This window comes from Opisthorchis viverrini, assembly GCF_000715545.1.
Source record: "Opisthorchis viverrini unplaced genomic scaffold opera_v5_56, whole genome shotgun sequence".
NCBI lineage: Eukaryota > Metazoa > Platyhelminthes > Trematoda > Opisthorchiida > Opisthorchiidae > Opisthorchis > Opisthorchis viverrini.
Window position 1 is genome coordinate 882,432 of NW_008751713.1, and position 15,338 is coordinate 897,769.

Genomic DNA, 15,338 nt, shown 5'->3' on the forward strand with positions numbered 1-15,338 from the left:
GTGTCGAATTACGCTGGCAGTGAATTAACGAGCGGTGATCTACCTTTCAGACTACGACGGGATAGAAAGTATCTAGGAATATATCAAGGAAGATTCCAGGAAGGAGATCGCTTTGGATTTATTGTGGTGGTAATAACTAACTGTACCAAAGAACTGTGAGTTGTATCATCTCGTCTCTTTTTCACTTGATTTCACTACTTTGAACTGGTATTTGCTCACGTTATCCACTACATACTAAGTCAACCTCACCGTTGCCGGAACACTGGTGTGTCCTGTAAATGTTTGGATGAGACCGGTGCTCAGCATTGGGGTTCAGAGCTCAGTAGTCTCACAATGTAATTAAGCTGTCTACATATCCGACGATACCGAAATCCATCATTTAAGGAGATGATAACTTGGTGGCCGCTGTGGAAAGATCGCATAGAAATGGCAATTCAGATTACATTCAGGTGTTTCGACGGCAGTAGGATTCTGTTCAGCCATCTCCTTCTTTCTTGTTACATTGGGAAAAGTGGCTGGTTTTTTATGACCTGAATGTTGGCGGTGGATTATTCCACATTAGCCAATGATGCATGGAGCCGCCTGAGCCTTATGATAAATTTCTCTAGAAAAGTTTGAAGCCCGAGCATGTGCTACTGCGCCGCACAGAACAATTTATTATTCACTCCACACCGATGTGCATAACAACGATTCCAATTGCACGCGCAGTTTTGTATTGATGCGCTGCTCCTAGCTGTCCTGTGGTGAACTAATTTGGTTCTCGTGAATGCATCTAGATCTGTTTACTGCCAATATAATTCAGGAAAACGCCATGCAAGTTTATTTACCGTCAGACTGAACTGTGTTTTGCAGCGACTGTAAAATCGTTAGAGCACATTAATGGATTAGTTTGATACCTTGGTATTCGTTGACTATTGTGACGCGGGTCCGAGGTCTCCACAAAAGCAGTGCAGTTGCGGAATGGATCACGTGTTCATTGTGGAATGTTTTGAGCTACAAAGAAACGGTTAAACTTGTATCAGGTGTTAAAGGCACACGCCTCACCAACGTGGTGTTTGAATCGTCCCACGCCTTCATTTAAGAACTTACCACCCTTGAGCCGTCCTTTAAGACGTCCACAAAATTCGTTTTCGATGCACGAACAAGCACGTTTAACGCGTTCATTTTGAACGACATTTGTCAGTAACTCAATAGTACACATACCCCGGTGCAGTTAACGCTTGAAAATGTCAGTACAAAGTCAATGTCGACAGCTCTCAAGGGTTACAATAAACCATATTTTACCGGAAAGGGCAATGTCGTAATTTAAACCAGAAATTCGGATCTCATTATGAAGGTGGGAGAAATATTACAGCCAGCAAATTTACATGGTTGAACAAAATCGGGACCTCCGAATGCTGGCTGAACAGCCATCAAACTAAGGTTAACGATCCAGCCTGTCACAATAAATGATTGTTCAAAACATTTTCGTGAAAGACTAGTGTGAACTGATCAAACGCACCTTCAAGCTTTGGGGGACTGACCAGATTATAAACCAAAAGATGATCGCACTGCACTTGTGCATAGGCTGAAGCCGCGATCGACGGCTGATTTTGTGTGTACAATCGGAGGAAATTTGAACGCATTTGGCAAGCGACATGGAAGGCAAAAGCGTTCTTACTGCAATACTTTTTCGGTTGCCCTGGAATTCGTACTTAGCACAATAACATGCCTGCACAACGTGCGAATGTTTAAGACTCGCGCTTTATCCGAGTTTATCACTTAATCCATTGATGCGGAAAGGAATTAGTTCATTTCAAGCCCATAAATAGGGAAGGTTTTGATATAAGATGATTATCTTTCTAAAAGGGATTACCAATGAGAGATTAACCAGGTATACGGACATTAATAACAGCGATCAGCCCTCGAAAATATATCTTGCAGTGCTGACAATTAAGGCGCTTAAGCATTCCTAATTTTTGGAACAAGCTGCAAAATATTGCAGAATATGCGCCTGTTCATCTCTGTTGCATATATCGCCTTATTTCATTTGCGTTGCAGGAGTGGCTGTTACTCGACGTGCCCTCGAGGATAAAGTCCGCTTAAAAGCAGATTCATCCAGCCTGCGTTCACCCTTCTTCAACAGGATGGAGAGTGAGTGGGATGCCAGGATAACATCAAATGCAAATGGTGTATTTCGCCACCTGAACCTCAATGGACGCTACAAAAATATGACTGATTGAAGAAAATCATTTTCTCTGCCTGATGTACCATAATTTACTGGTTTTTCGTGTATAACTTGGTTCCTGACGTTTCACTATACACATCCGAATATAAGCATCCAAGCGGTGGTTTACTTGCAGTGTGAATGCGGCTGTGGAAATTAAATTTAATTTGTGAGCTCACACAAGCCGACGCGAGGGCGGCCTTTCGCGGCGGGCTCGGAGTTTGATCAGCAGCATGGTTATTCCAAACCTCAAGACAGGAAACTGTTAAATCGTAACGCGCAAACTGTCTAAGTCATAAAAGCGCTCAATAAAAAGCGGCCAACGGCACCTGAGGTTAGCGGTGAAATCTATCACGTATGCTATTCTTTCGGCAGTAACCATGTAGGATTGGAACTAAACTAGGTATGGCGAAGACAAATGTCAAATGTGACTGCGATGCCGTTACACGGGCAGTGTGCAGGACGGGCCTTTTTTCTGCGCGTTATATTTAACCGATGCAGCGAACCTGATAAAGGCGCTTAGTTTGATGAGATGCGCGGAATGGAAGAAAATGGGGCTTCGTCTAATTATAATAATGCATATTACTTTATGTCCTGATATACAGCTACAAAGTGGCATTTTCCCAACTTCTAGTTCATCATTCTCTGTTCATTCCCAACAACTAGATATTTCATTCTCTTCCTAACGCTTTAAAGACAGTCTACGGCGTTCCATGTCACTTGCACTTAGATGTGCACTAGAGGATGTGTTGTTCGCTAGAAACCGCCGAAATTGTCTTTGGGCAATAGTCTGATCATTCGTTTATCGGCTTCATCGAATTTGTATTTTCCAACATTGTGGTCATCGATGTAAGAAAGAAAAATCAAATGCCTATGTGCTCAAATCTTTGGGCTGGTATTGAATTTTTAGGATCGATTGCCCTAAAGTGCGCTCTATCAGAAAAATCGGTATGCCACTGAAGCCATTCGCATGAATGAAATACGGCAACTGACATTAAAATGATGCATGATCCTCATCACTCCAGGACCTATGACTCAATCATTGTCCAACCAAATGTTAAACGCCTGCTTGACGTATCCTTAGCAACTACTTCACCAAAGCCTAAACAAGGCGAACACAAGCACCGTGTTCATTAGGAAAGGAGCATTTCACGGCCATATCCTGGGTTGTTTTTCTTCAAGAAAATTTGGGCATTCCGTGCCGCCACAAAGACGCTGACGGATTTGTCATGTAAGCGGTATGCAGGTTACAACCGCTCGTCATTCGTCCTCCCCGGATAGTAGTGTGCTGAAAACGCTGGTGCAGGATGCAAGCCTTTATAATGAGCTCTGTATGTTTAAGTTGAAGCCACAGGGCCATTCGCAGCTTCTCTTGTTCTGCCGCAACAAGCTCTGCCGTCGTATTCCAAGAAAACTGTTTATCTCGAAGGAATCGCACCGAGCTATATAATAAACTTCCGTTTCAAGGTATATAAAATTGAGTGTTTGGTGACTACTTTATTTAAAAGCACGTATATCATGAATGTTTGAACATTTCTGGAATAGCCCCGGATGCCGAAGGTGATCGATCAGTTGGTAGTTGTATACTAATGGTCCCGTAATGGTAAACGTACTTGTGAGCTCACACAAGCCGACGCGAGGGCGGCCTTTCGCGGCGGGCGCGGAGTTTGATCAGCAGCATGGTTATTCCAAACCTCAAGACAGGAAACTGTTAAATCGTAACGCGCAAACTGTCTAAGTCATAAAAGCGCTCAATAAAAAGCGGCCAACGGCACCTGAGGTTAGCGGTGAAATCTATCACGTATGCTATTCTTTCGGCAGTAACCATGTAGGATTGGAACTAAACTAGGTATGGCGAAGACAAATGTCAAATGTGACTGCGATGCCGTTACACGGGCAGTGTGCAGGACGGGCCTTTTTTCTGCGCGTTATATTTAACCGATGCAGCGAACCTGATAAAGGCGCTTAGTTTGATGAGATGCGCGGAATGGAAGAAAATGGGGCTTCGTCTAATTATAATAATGCATATTACTTTATGTCCTGATATACAGCTACAAAGTGGCATTTTCCCAACTTCTAGTTCATCATTCTCTGTTCATTCCCAACAACTAGATATTTCATTCTCTTCCTAACGCTTTAAAGACAGTCTACGGCGTTCCATGTCACTTGCACTTAGATGTGCACTAGAGGATGTGTTGTTCGCTAGAAACCGCCGAAATTGTCTTTGGGCAATAGTCTGATCATTCGTTTATCGGCTTCATCGAATTTGTATTTTCCAACATTGTGGTCATCGATGTAAGAAAGAAAAATCAAATGCCTATGTGCTCAAATCTTTGGGCTGGTATTGAATTTTTAGGATCGATTGCCCTAAAGTGCGCTCTATCAGAAAAATCGGTATGCCACTGAAGCCATTCGCATGAATGAAATACGGCAACTGACATTAAAATGATGCATGATCCTCATCACTCCAGGACCTATGACTCAATCATTGTCCAACCAAATGTTAAACGCCTGCTTGACGTATCCTTAGCAACTACTTCACCAAAGCCTAAACAAGGCGAACACAAGCACCGTGTTCATTAGGAAAGGAGCATTTCACGGCCATATCCTGGGTTGTTTTTCTTCAAGAAAATTTGGGCATTCCCTGCCGCCACAAAGACGCTGACGGATTTGTCATGTAAGCGGTATGCAGGTTACAACCGCTCGTCATTCGTCCTCCCCGGATAGTAGTGTGCTGAAAACGCTGGTGCAGGATGCAAGCCTTTATAATGAGCTCTGTATGTTTAAGTTGAAGCCACAGGGCCATTCGCAGCTTCTCTTGTTCTGCCGCAACAAGCTCTGCCGTCGTATTCCAAGAAAACTGTTTATCTCGAAGGAATCGCACCGAGCTATATAATAAACTTCCGTTTCAAGGTATATAAAATTGAGTGTTTGGTGACTACTTTATTTAAAAGCACGTATATCATGAATGTTTGAACATTTCTGGAATAGCCCCGGATGCCGAAGGTGATCGATCAGTTGGTAGTTGTATACTAATGGTCCCGTAATGGTAAACGTACTTTTGGCGGGTAGTACAGAGTGTTAAGTCCTTTGACTACGGTTTCCAAATCGGGTTTATTCTTGACTTTCAGAGGCTTCTATTCACTTAAAATACCCTAGAAGAGAGAGTTTGATCAGTGCTTTTCAATTTGCCAGGTCTAAGCAGTAATATTTTCAGCACAAGGGCTCATAAAAATGCGTCTGGAAAAGTCTTCCACCGTGTACTAGATGCAGCATGAACACCTGTTGGATTAAGGGTATCTCACACACCAAATACATGAAATCGGAAAAATTGTTGTCTGCTAAATGTTTGCGCTCTTAGCATGGAAAACTTACCCTGTTTCCACCGCGTGTTATTTCAATAGGTGATGAAGAAGCCGCCTGCCAAACATTGCTCACACAGGGCATAATTAAGTATTAGATCACCTCGGATGCCGAGCTACTGTAGGTAAGAAGGTAAGCACCGCGGGATGCGTTTCTTAATCAGGGGATTCAGGGCCGGCAGCCAGTCTCGTAGCATCTAATATTACGCGCTCAATGAGTGTTGGCATCTTCTTGTGAACTGGCTACACAATTTGGTTGACATATTCAAGAAGTGGTCTGACGTAGGGCCCATTCGAATAACACGGGAGAAGGTTCGTCGAAAAATCGGGGGAGGGGGAAATGTCTTTTGAACCGATTTTTCATATTGCAGTGAAACTGGCTACCAATTTGGTTGACATATTCAAGAAGTGGTCTGACGTAGGGCCCATTCGAATAACACGGGAGAAGGTTCGTCGAAAAATCGGGGGAGGGGGAAATGTCTTTTGAACCGATTTTTCATATTGCAGTGAGAAAGACAGGTTTGATGAGAGCCAGATACCTCAATCGTTTCGATAACTATCCTCGTAATGTCTTCTGTTCTATTCTCCCCATGCGTAATAAAGTTGTTTGCATTGCGCCCACTGGGGGTCATACGAATTCATTTTTATTCATTTACAATGTGCACCGGTCAAACGCCATTGCACTGCAAAGTCTATTTTCGCTTGGAGAACGCCGGCTTTGGAACCCCAGGGTTTATATTCATTCGCAGATAATGAATATGGAGTGGAAAAAAGTCTTGAGGGTTGTCGGTGTGCAGCAGAGACAACGACAATCGCAAAATGGCACCTTAGTGAATTTAAATGAAACACATTCTTGAAGCAGAGTAAGTTGAGCCAACAGCTTATCCAAATGTTCTGTATGACATGAACAAATAACAGCGTAGAGTATTTGATTAACTTCCATCACATTTTCTCAAAGCATTCTTGGTTTGGTTTCGGTCCGCTCGATTAGGCGCTGGTTTCTTTGGGATGCACACTGCATCACGTTTGTGATTTTGTCATAGAATATTTCTGTCTCCTTCACGCAAGCTGATTCTAATTTACGACGACAAAGGGGATGCGCATTTCCTTGAAGTCAGTGGGGAAGAAATTTCAGATTAACATTTGTGTTTCCGGGTTCCCGGCCTAGTAGCTGATGGAAACGAAGGTCACATCCAGCAATACGTTCCAGTGGTGCCTTATTAAACGCTTGAGCAACAAAACACCCTTTGTTTGTGATAACCGAATCCGGTAAGAATGGTAGTTTTCAAGCGCGGTTTTCCGTAGCCGAAGCGACATTTTCTGACCAAGTGCACTGCTGAAAGTTTTTGGGTAGCGTCGATCTACTAGACATGACGCAGTCAATATTCACCCAGGGGGACTTTGGGGTTTTAGAATCACCTACTAATAGGAGCTGCGTTAGCCTGTAGTTGAAGAAAGGTTGCTCTGGTGTTTGTTGAGGAAGTAACCATCTTCCGCTGGACTTGAATGGTGAAGGTAGACCACGTCGACTGGATGATAATCGGTCCCGCGCACCTGGATTTGCATCCACAGTGCATCAAAGTTGGTGCAGGGGGTGTCGGTGAAGTCAAATGCGATGGGCAAGGCTTCTGGCAAGTATAAAGCAACCCCAATTGCTCCCCCGTCTTTCGATTTAGCTGGAAGTAAGAGGCAGCCCTCTACTGACTAATGTGAGCCGGGTTCTTTGACCGCGATTATGGTTTAATTTCAAAGTAATCCGTCTGTGGATTGTTGCGAAGTTTGTTGAAAAGGGCGAAGCGTTATGTGGACAAGGACTTCAACACCATTTCAGCTCCTCCAGCTTCCCAAGTACTTGTATTTCCAACTTGGAGCCTATAATATGGTTTCATTGTTAACAGCCATATTGCCGTTTGTGTAATGCATAGCGCCCTAATTTGCAAACACCTGTCATAGAAAAATGCGCCTGGAGAGTTGGATAAATAAGCACATCCGGCCATCCCACAAACCCGCCAATTTAGAATGCCACTAGGCCGGACAGTCATGAACAAGGTTTGAACAACAGGGTTTCCACCGTCGACCAAAATAGCACACGGCTAAGACATGGTGGGAAAATTTTCAAGCTCAGAGAGCACACTTATATAATAATAATGACGTAAATTCCCAACTTGTGGGTGGCATACCGTCTGGCATGATCATGGGTTTACAGTCAGAATGGGGCAAGATTGGGGGATTTGAGGGTAGTGGGGCTCCCGCGAAAAGGTGGCAATGTCATGAAGTGAGAAATATTCGATGAGAAAATAATAATAATGGGCAATTTCTCTTAATTCGAGTAATTGCTGCATAGAAAAACCCACTTCCGACGGCTGTTAACGCTTCGGCAAAAGGCCCAGCTCGAAGCATTGTTAAGCGCCTTTTTGGTGAGTCCTCGCACTGATAATCTTACTTCTCCTCGCTGAGAACTTGAAGAGCGGTGCTACATCAATTTTCGCTTATCATTCAGGTGAACGGCAAGAGGAAAACTGACCCAAGAAATTTAAATGAATGTATCGTTCCTGTGCAGCGATCCGTGAACCCCACAAATAGAGTACACAGCGACTGCATTCGTTCACAAGTTTATACGGGCAAAAGTCATAACAATTTCGAAGGTAAAGCACTCTGAGACTAGGTCTCCATATTATTGCTTTTTCTGTTACCATACGATAGATAAATGCTGCTGAGTTAAGAATAAGCCATGAACTGGCACTGAACGCAGTCACATTTCTGAATGTCCCGGTCGATGACCTTTTGACCAATCAGAATGAGGCTATTGCCACGGGAAGTAGATTTGAATTTCCCGCCCTTTAGTCGCCAATCGGTCTTCCCATGGGTGTTTGAGTCACGGCTCAAAGTCCGCTAGGTGTGTGAGGAATCCTTGAAAGCTGCAGACTACACAGTGCTTTTGTTCTCACAATTTCAAACGGCACAATGGATGTTAGGGATGTCTTGTCGTTTGCGGTTGGTACTTTCGTTTGTGTTACGCTTCATTGTTATCCAACAGTCACCTAGCCCACAGTTGCGGAGATCTTTAAAGCCTCCCCCTCCACCGTCACTCTCTGAACGCGCGCCCGAAGATGCTGAGTACAAACGCCCAAGGTTTTCGGATATGCCATCTGCAGTGCCCTCAATCACTCACACCGATGCGTCCTCTTTCATAGGACATACAGAAGGTTGGTTGCTTGGATTTTGAACTGGGTTGTGTTTCGTCCCTGTGCTGGTGCTGTTAGTTCCATTACTCTTGTACACACTAAGCCGAAGTGTTTTCTTGTCCCACAAGATTTAACGGCGATGGTTCAAGTGCTGTATGGATCAGCTCACTGTGGACTGCAGCACCTGCATGTTGAAGTCCAATAGTTTGAAAAGCACGAAATCTGGTGCGGAGTTCGGAGTGGAATTGGACCAGCGAAGAAAGAATTGGCGTCGACAATCACTGCTTCAATGTTTATGGGTCGGTTTACTTCCTCGACTCTGCAGGCTGATGGTATTGATCCGGGTTAGGATAATCCGAATTCCTGGAGAGTTGGAAGGGAAGGATGGTGGTAGTTCCTGTGGTGTGATGCTATTACCACACCCCAGTAAATAACCTCGTTGATTCGCCCCATACAACTTGGGCTTGCACCTCATTTGCGAATTTATAGTTATACGTAGTCGCTGGATGGCGCTTTAGGTATCACTGATTTGTGTCAACAACACTCGCATCACTTTCATGTAGAAGCCGTGTAAGTCGCCGGGGATTATGTTTTGAAAAACATTACATCTTAGGCAAAGTCGGAGTGCAACTGGAACAAACACTTAAAAACGCTGTTGTGCACATAACCAAAGTAAGGTTATATTCTTACTAAAATCCTACGAAGCCTTTCACGAAATCCTCATAGTTTACAAAAATGAAAAATCGAAAAGTTGTAATATTGATAATCGTACATATCCATCGGCAATGTACAAAGTAAATATTGGGGATCTTAGCCTTCCGGCATATGGTAGATTATGAAGGCTATTCACCTGTTCCGTAGCCATTCGCTACAGTTCAATCGTTCTGTCGGATAATCACGTGACGTGTATGAAGGTACAGTGATTGGGGTCGCCGAAACTCACGGCAGTTGGCAATATCAAACAGAGGCGACGAAAATACACATAAAAAATAGAACATAAAAAAACAGCGGGTCAATGAGTACGAATAACAGAATAAGCGCAGCACCGGCATGTGCGTGAATACTCCAGTCATCGATTTATAGAAATTGAAATCGTTCAGCTGAATGTTGCACGAGGGCTGGGATACTGCCAGATTGCCCAAGTCTAGACAGGGAAAGCCAAGAGGCAGATGTCGGCTTCGAAACACGTTCCTTCCGGTCAGTAAATTTGCGCTCTAACCACTTGGGCCATCTCGCCGTCGTTATGTGTCTGTGGTAAGCCAACCTCGCAGATGGCATGCACTAATACAGCCAAAATTAGTTTTTCTCCATGCATCGTCTCTAGATCATACGCTGCCAACTTCCGGTACTTTCCATTGGAAACCTGGTACGGCAAGGCAATCGATCACCTCGCGTACGGATCAGATGACCGAACCAGCTCAGTCTGTGCAGCGGAATCAATTCATCAGTTTGACAAGCAGCTAGTTTCCAAAAACCATTCGTCGAACTTCAGCATTGCCATTTCAATATTTTCATTATACATCTGCTATGCTTTGAAGGCATCGATGGTGTAGGGTTTCTAGGCTTCACGCGTAAAAAACACCCGAGCTTTGGACAGTCTTTCCTACAAGCCAGCGTTACGTTGCCTCGAGCAATGCCTAAGTTCAAGAGAAAACAAACGGCTACATCGCTTCTGGCATACACTTCGACAGCTGTGGTGACATTAGACATGGTGCAGTCACTCGGGTGGGTAAGCCTGTCCACTGTCTAGTGGTTCTGATACCGTGGCCAGTTTCGGTGCACTTTTCACTTTGAAAGTGCGAAGCACGTTGCAAAAGGGATGGTAGTCTTGGTCCTATTGGTTAGCATATTTTGTATTCGGATAGAATTTCCTCTGTGTACTCCATATCTTTAAGGTAATATGCGAGAAGAAGCTCCACAAAGCGCTTACTCCCGCTGCGAGGAGACTTCTTTATTGCGTTGTGGCAGTTTGCATACTTCTATCGACCTTTACTGTAGGGTTTCACTCGCAGAGTTTCTCATTCGAATGCCGGACCCAGCCTCTTGGTCCTCCAGGTTTGGGGTTGGAACTTGTTAAAACATGTGTACTGCTGTCCCATCCACTGTCTTGCGGCCAGTCCCGGAGGCTTTAATGAGGATCCGTATCGCCTTTCTGTCTAGTCCGGACGCCCTGACAGTATTCCAGCCCACCGACAGCCATGGATGTCACAAACCAAAATACTGTTATCTCATGCCCACAACCGCGGTTCATCTTACTTGCTGCAGCGTGGGTAAACGAAAACTGATGACGTCTGCCTTCTTTCCTCACATGTTTTCCCCAGCCTAACCCATCAATAACCCTGCCTTTGTAGGCCAATCCATTAAAACCGACAACCTTATTCGTATTGCATCGGTCCTGACCACAACATATGCGCGTCAGCCGGTGCCGACAGCCTCCGGCAATTCGACCTCAATATTCAAACCTCGGCGCCCGGTCTATCTGTTGCTTTTAATTTTCGTAACCCGGAATATAAGCTTTTGTCGTTCATACGCTGGATTCTGTGTGCACTGATGTATGCTGTTTGTCATAAACAAGGATCCACGAAGCAAGTACTGAAATTGAACGGACCGCGTCCAGGTCCTCCTCCCACTTCAAGCTGCACACCTTTGTTGACGCGGAGGCCACAGTAGTCGGATGTGCCTTAGTGGGTATTGTGCTGTGCTGTAGATAGCTTAGTAATTAACGCACCAGCTTACGGACAGGAAGGTCCGTGGTTCGAACCCAACCTGAGCTTCTCGACTGCTCCTGTCTAGGCTTGGGCAACTCGGCAGTATCCCAGCCTCGGGTCTCCTTCCGCTGGCTATAACAGGCATCGGAATGATGCTACAGCTGAACGATTGTTATTATTTGTTATTGTGCTCAGTCACTGAGCGGAAGCCTCTCAACTTGATCGTATACTCGTTGATAGTCACCTCTGCGCGGTTGGTTTGGCAACGTCTGTGAAAGTTGGTTCATCGTTCACTGTTCATTGTATCTATACGCTCCGAAGGACTATGGCTCCGACTGTCGCTCTCTCAGAAACAATTTCTGTGAGGCTCATTGTGTTCTTTTAGGACGGCTAAAAGCTCGAACATAGTTGCTGATACCATGAACGCTCACATATGTAAGATAAGCGCTACTGAGCCCAGTTGGTTGGTCGTCTTGGGTTAGACACGAAGTTCACAGATGACTGAAAGTGCCTGCTACATGTGTGTGCCGGTCCCAGACTGTTCCTTTGCAGGAAGAATTTTTGGAACAACGGAATTTGCTTGACAAAGTGACGCCCACCAACGAACCAGTCTAGAATCCGAATATACGATATTGCCACCAGTTACTGGTAGCAATGGTCAACCACTGCTTCCCACTCCCGGACTGCCTGCATGGTTCCCAACCGCGTACTTATCCGCTCCTGCCTTCCACTGCACTTTTCAAATTTACGCAAAACGCCCACACCTCGCTTAGTAGTTGAAATGCTCGTAGATCCAGAAATCAAACAAACTTACCAGATCAACCGGTCAATGCTGGAGCTTCTGTTTGCGGTACAACCCAACCAACCTCATTCAGGCACTGGACCTCTGACAGAATCGTGGCCTTGTCAGAAGCCCGGTGACAGATTTCTCCCGGTCGTAACTACAACTCAACCCGACGCATCATCCGGCATCAGATAAAACAGTCCATGCAGACCGGAAACCTTGGTGGATATTGACGGCCGAAGAGTTGGAAGATGCGCAAAATACTGGAAACGCCCGCAGATTGTTCCACTGGACTCCTTCAACTGATCCTTGAAAACCTGTTGTCTCTGATCGTCCGCAAAATATAAAGTTTAGACAGTTGAGCAGAATACTTGGAATATCAACTTAGTTGGCCTCCAATCCGGTGTGTCGGTTTTTAACAGAAACGTGGACTGTGAATATTGGGCCACATTAAACCTCAGAAATGTCCAGTTATAAATCCTCAACAACTTTTTCAGATTATTTTTCTCGACTAGTTATTTATCTTATAATCGCCAAACATGAGATCAGTTCTTTAGTGAGAATTCCATGAGGGAGGGCACTGACATAGTTGCGATGATTAAAATAATGCACCATGGAATCTTAATGCCTTCGCGGCTGGGGTACGCAGGACTCATACAACTGACGAATCCATGGAGTATTTAGCCCGTAGTAGGTTGTGGTTTTGAACACTCAGGTGTTCCCGAAAACGGTTTAACTAGGATTTGTCATTTGTCGCCAGATTCGCGTTGAATAGTGTCCATAAAGACCATGTTTTGATGAAAATGACAAGGAAACAGTGCGGCGCATTCCAGTGCTGTCCAACTGGTCTGCAGCCTTGCTGGTGTCTTTCTCTGTTGTGTTCCCACGCTTCTTTCCCTTAAGGAGGCATGCCCTATAGCCTCTGGACATGCGAAGGCGTGAAGTTGCTGTGTTCCTGGTCTGTTAACGGTACAAACTGCTAAAGAAACGGGCGGTAATAAGTGGGTCAAAAACCTACATTCGCGAGAGACTGGTGAATAACATTTTATCTGGCTGTCCTTGCAGTTGACTACATGACGTAATGTCAGCAAGCAACATTATTATCCACTTTTACCATTGTTGCTTCCAGAGATCCCGCGTGTTGTCAATCTGACTGGGTATGATATTGAAGACGAGGAACCTAATCAGCCGACTACTGTAGGGGCAAGCGAGGTGGACGAGGCCACTGTGCGACGTTTGACCCTTTATTTGGAAAAACGTGCCTTAGCTAACCAAGAGGCTCGGACGAAGTTTCCCGACCAGCCAAAACGATTCATGCAATCAGAAGTGGATCTCCAAGAAACTCTAGAAGAAATGCAGGTTCGTTTACATTGTCATTATTATTATTACTATTAGCGCTTATTATTGAAGCCTATGAGCTCACCCGTCTTCGTTAGTCTCAGTTCCTGAGGCAGTCCTATTCACAGCCTCATCATAGCGAAGATGTTTCCTTCAAATCAAAGGCTGTTGAATGTTCGTCACTTCGGTTGGGTCGATAGCCCACTAGCTGCCTGTGTAGGAGAGCTGGTGAAGTCCTAACTTCAAATCACCACGGCATGAGAAGAAACCAGCGGCGTGACCTAGGAGCTCTCTCCAGACTAACTGGGCTCACAAGTGAATGATGAACCGGAGCTCACTAGATATTCTAATTAATGGCTTTTATTTGAATGGCGTATGAGCTGGAATGTAACACTAGTATCCTCCTCCGTCTCACCTGGCCAAGCTCCGAGAGGACGCTCCTAAGACAAATCTCTTCCTCCGTATGGGCATCCGGTTAATATCCTGCCCTCATACAAACATGAAATACTACAGAGCAAGACCAATAATGCCTTACTAAGCACGCTGTGCCGGCATAGTTGTTGACAGCCACCAAATAATGCTTTCCCCATTGTCTCTCTCTTCGACGGACTTCTGGTTTTGTTTCCATCTTTTGTGCCTCTCAATCTTTCCCTCTTATATTTGTCCAAAATTTTTTAACTTTTGTTTGTAACCACTACTGGCAGATAGTGAAATCGATGTGGTCGCATTTAACTGAAGATATCATCTCATGTTACCATTCGCGAGATGGCTCAGTGGTTAGAGCGCGAATTTGCTGGCCATAAGGTCCGTGGTTCGAACCCGATCTCTACCTCTCGATTTCCCCTCTCTAGGCTTAGGCAACTTGGTAGTATCCCAACCCTCGTGCTTCCTTCTGGTGGCATGGCTGTTAAGCACCGAAAGGGTCTACAGCTGATTTTTTACCATTCATCTTCCAATCTCACCATATTATCACCAATTCAGGTTCATCAACATGCAGCGATTGCTGCAATTTTCGAATCCACCAACAATGATGCTCACTGTCTGTTTGGAACGCACGCTGATCACCCTGCGCCTACTGATACCTAACTACGATTGGACCGATAACTTCATTCTATCAGGTGACTAAAGTGATGATGCAGCCGGACAGGGTAGTTTGGGAGTGACATTCGGTGACTGTGAAATTCATTTTCCTGTATTGGTGTCCTACCAACAGTCAGTTGGAAAAAAGTCAGTTTTTCAAGCACTTGTAAATCTCACCTGTCGCTTTTCGTTAACTCCTGTGCACAAACAGCTCTAACACCAACGGTGTGAAAGCTTCTTTGACCAGAAGTTGAAGAAAATTTGACGGAAACCACGCAGTGCAAACGTAATGTTGGCAACTGGTTACTCCAGTGTTCGAATAGCTCCCAACTCCGGAGCTGAGGGTCCTTTTTATACTGGATGTTTATAAACCATAATTCATGTGTTGTTCGTCTGTCCACCCCCATAAGTAGTAATCGGTCCAAATAGTATTTTCTAGTTTCTGCTTCTCCACCAACCACATGTAGCTCTTATCTGGCGCCTTTTATAAAATAATGACCATGTTTTTATCAAGTTTGAGGTTGAGTTCAGTGTTTAGTATGCCCTCGTCTGAGGCTCAACTCGGTGACGTTTCTAGTTCGGGTGCAAATCGCGATGGTAAGTGTCCTCTACAACGTTGTGCTTACGAGCAGTTATCCCTCAGCAGTACAGGGTTCAAGCCTAGTGAAAGTCATC

The 15,338-nt window shown here is 44.8% G+C and overlaps 1 protein-coding gene across 1 annotated transcript in view; it reads left to right on the forward strand.

The window, feature by feature from the left end:
* Positions 1-8,432: 8,432 nt before the first annotated feature.
* T265_03803 (hypothetical protein) overlaps positions 8,433-15,338 on the forward strand; it is a gene marked incomplete at both ends in the record, with an annotated part of 31,836 nt that continues 24,930 nt past the window's right edge. The window contains 2 exons of the mRNA XM_009168374.1: positions 8,433-8,774; positions 13,375-13,604. Coding sequence (XP_009166638.1) covers positions 8,537-8,774; positions 13,375-13,604 — 468 coding nt within the window. The remainder of the gene's footprint in view (positions 8,775-13,374; positions 13,605-15,338) is intronic.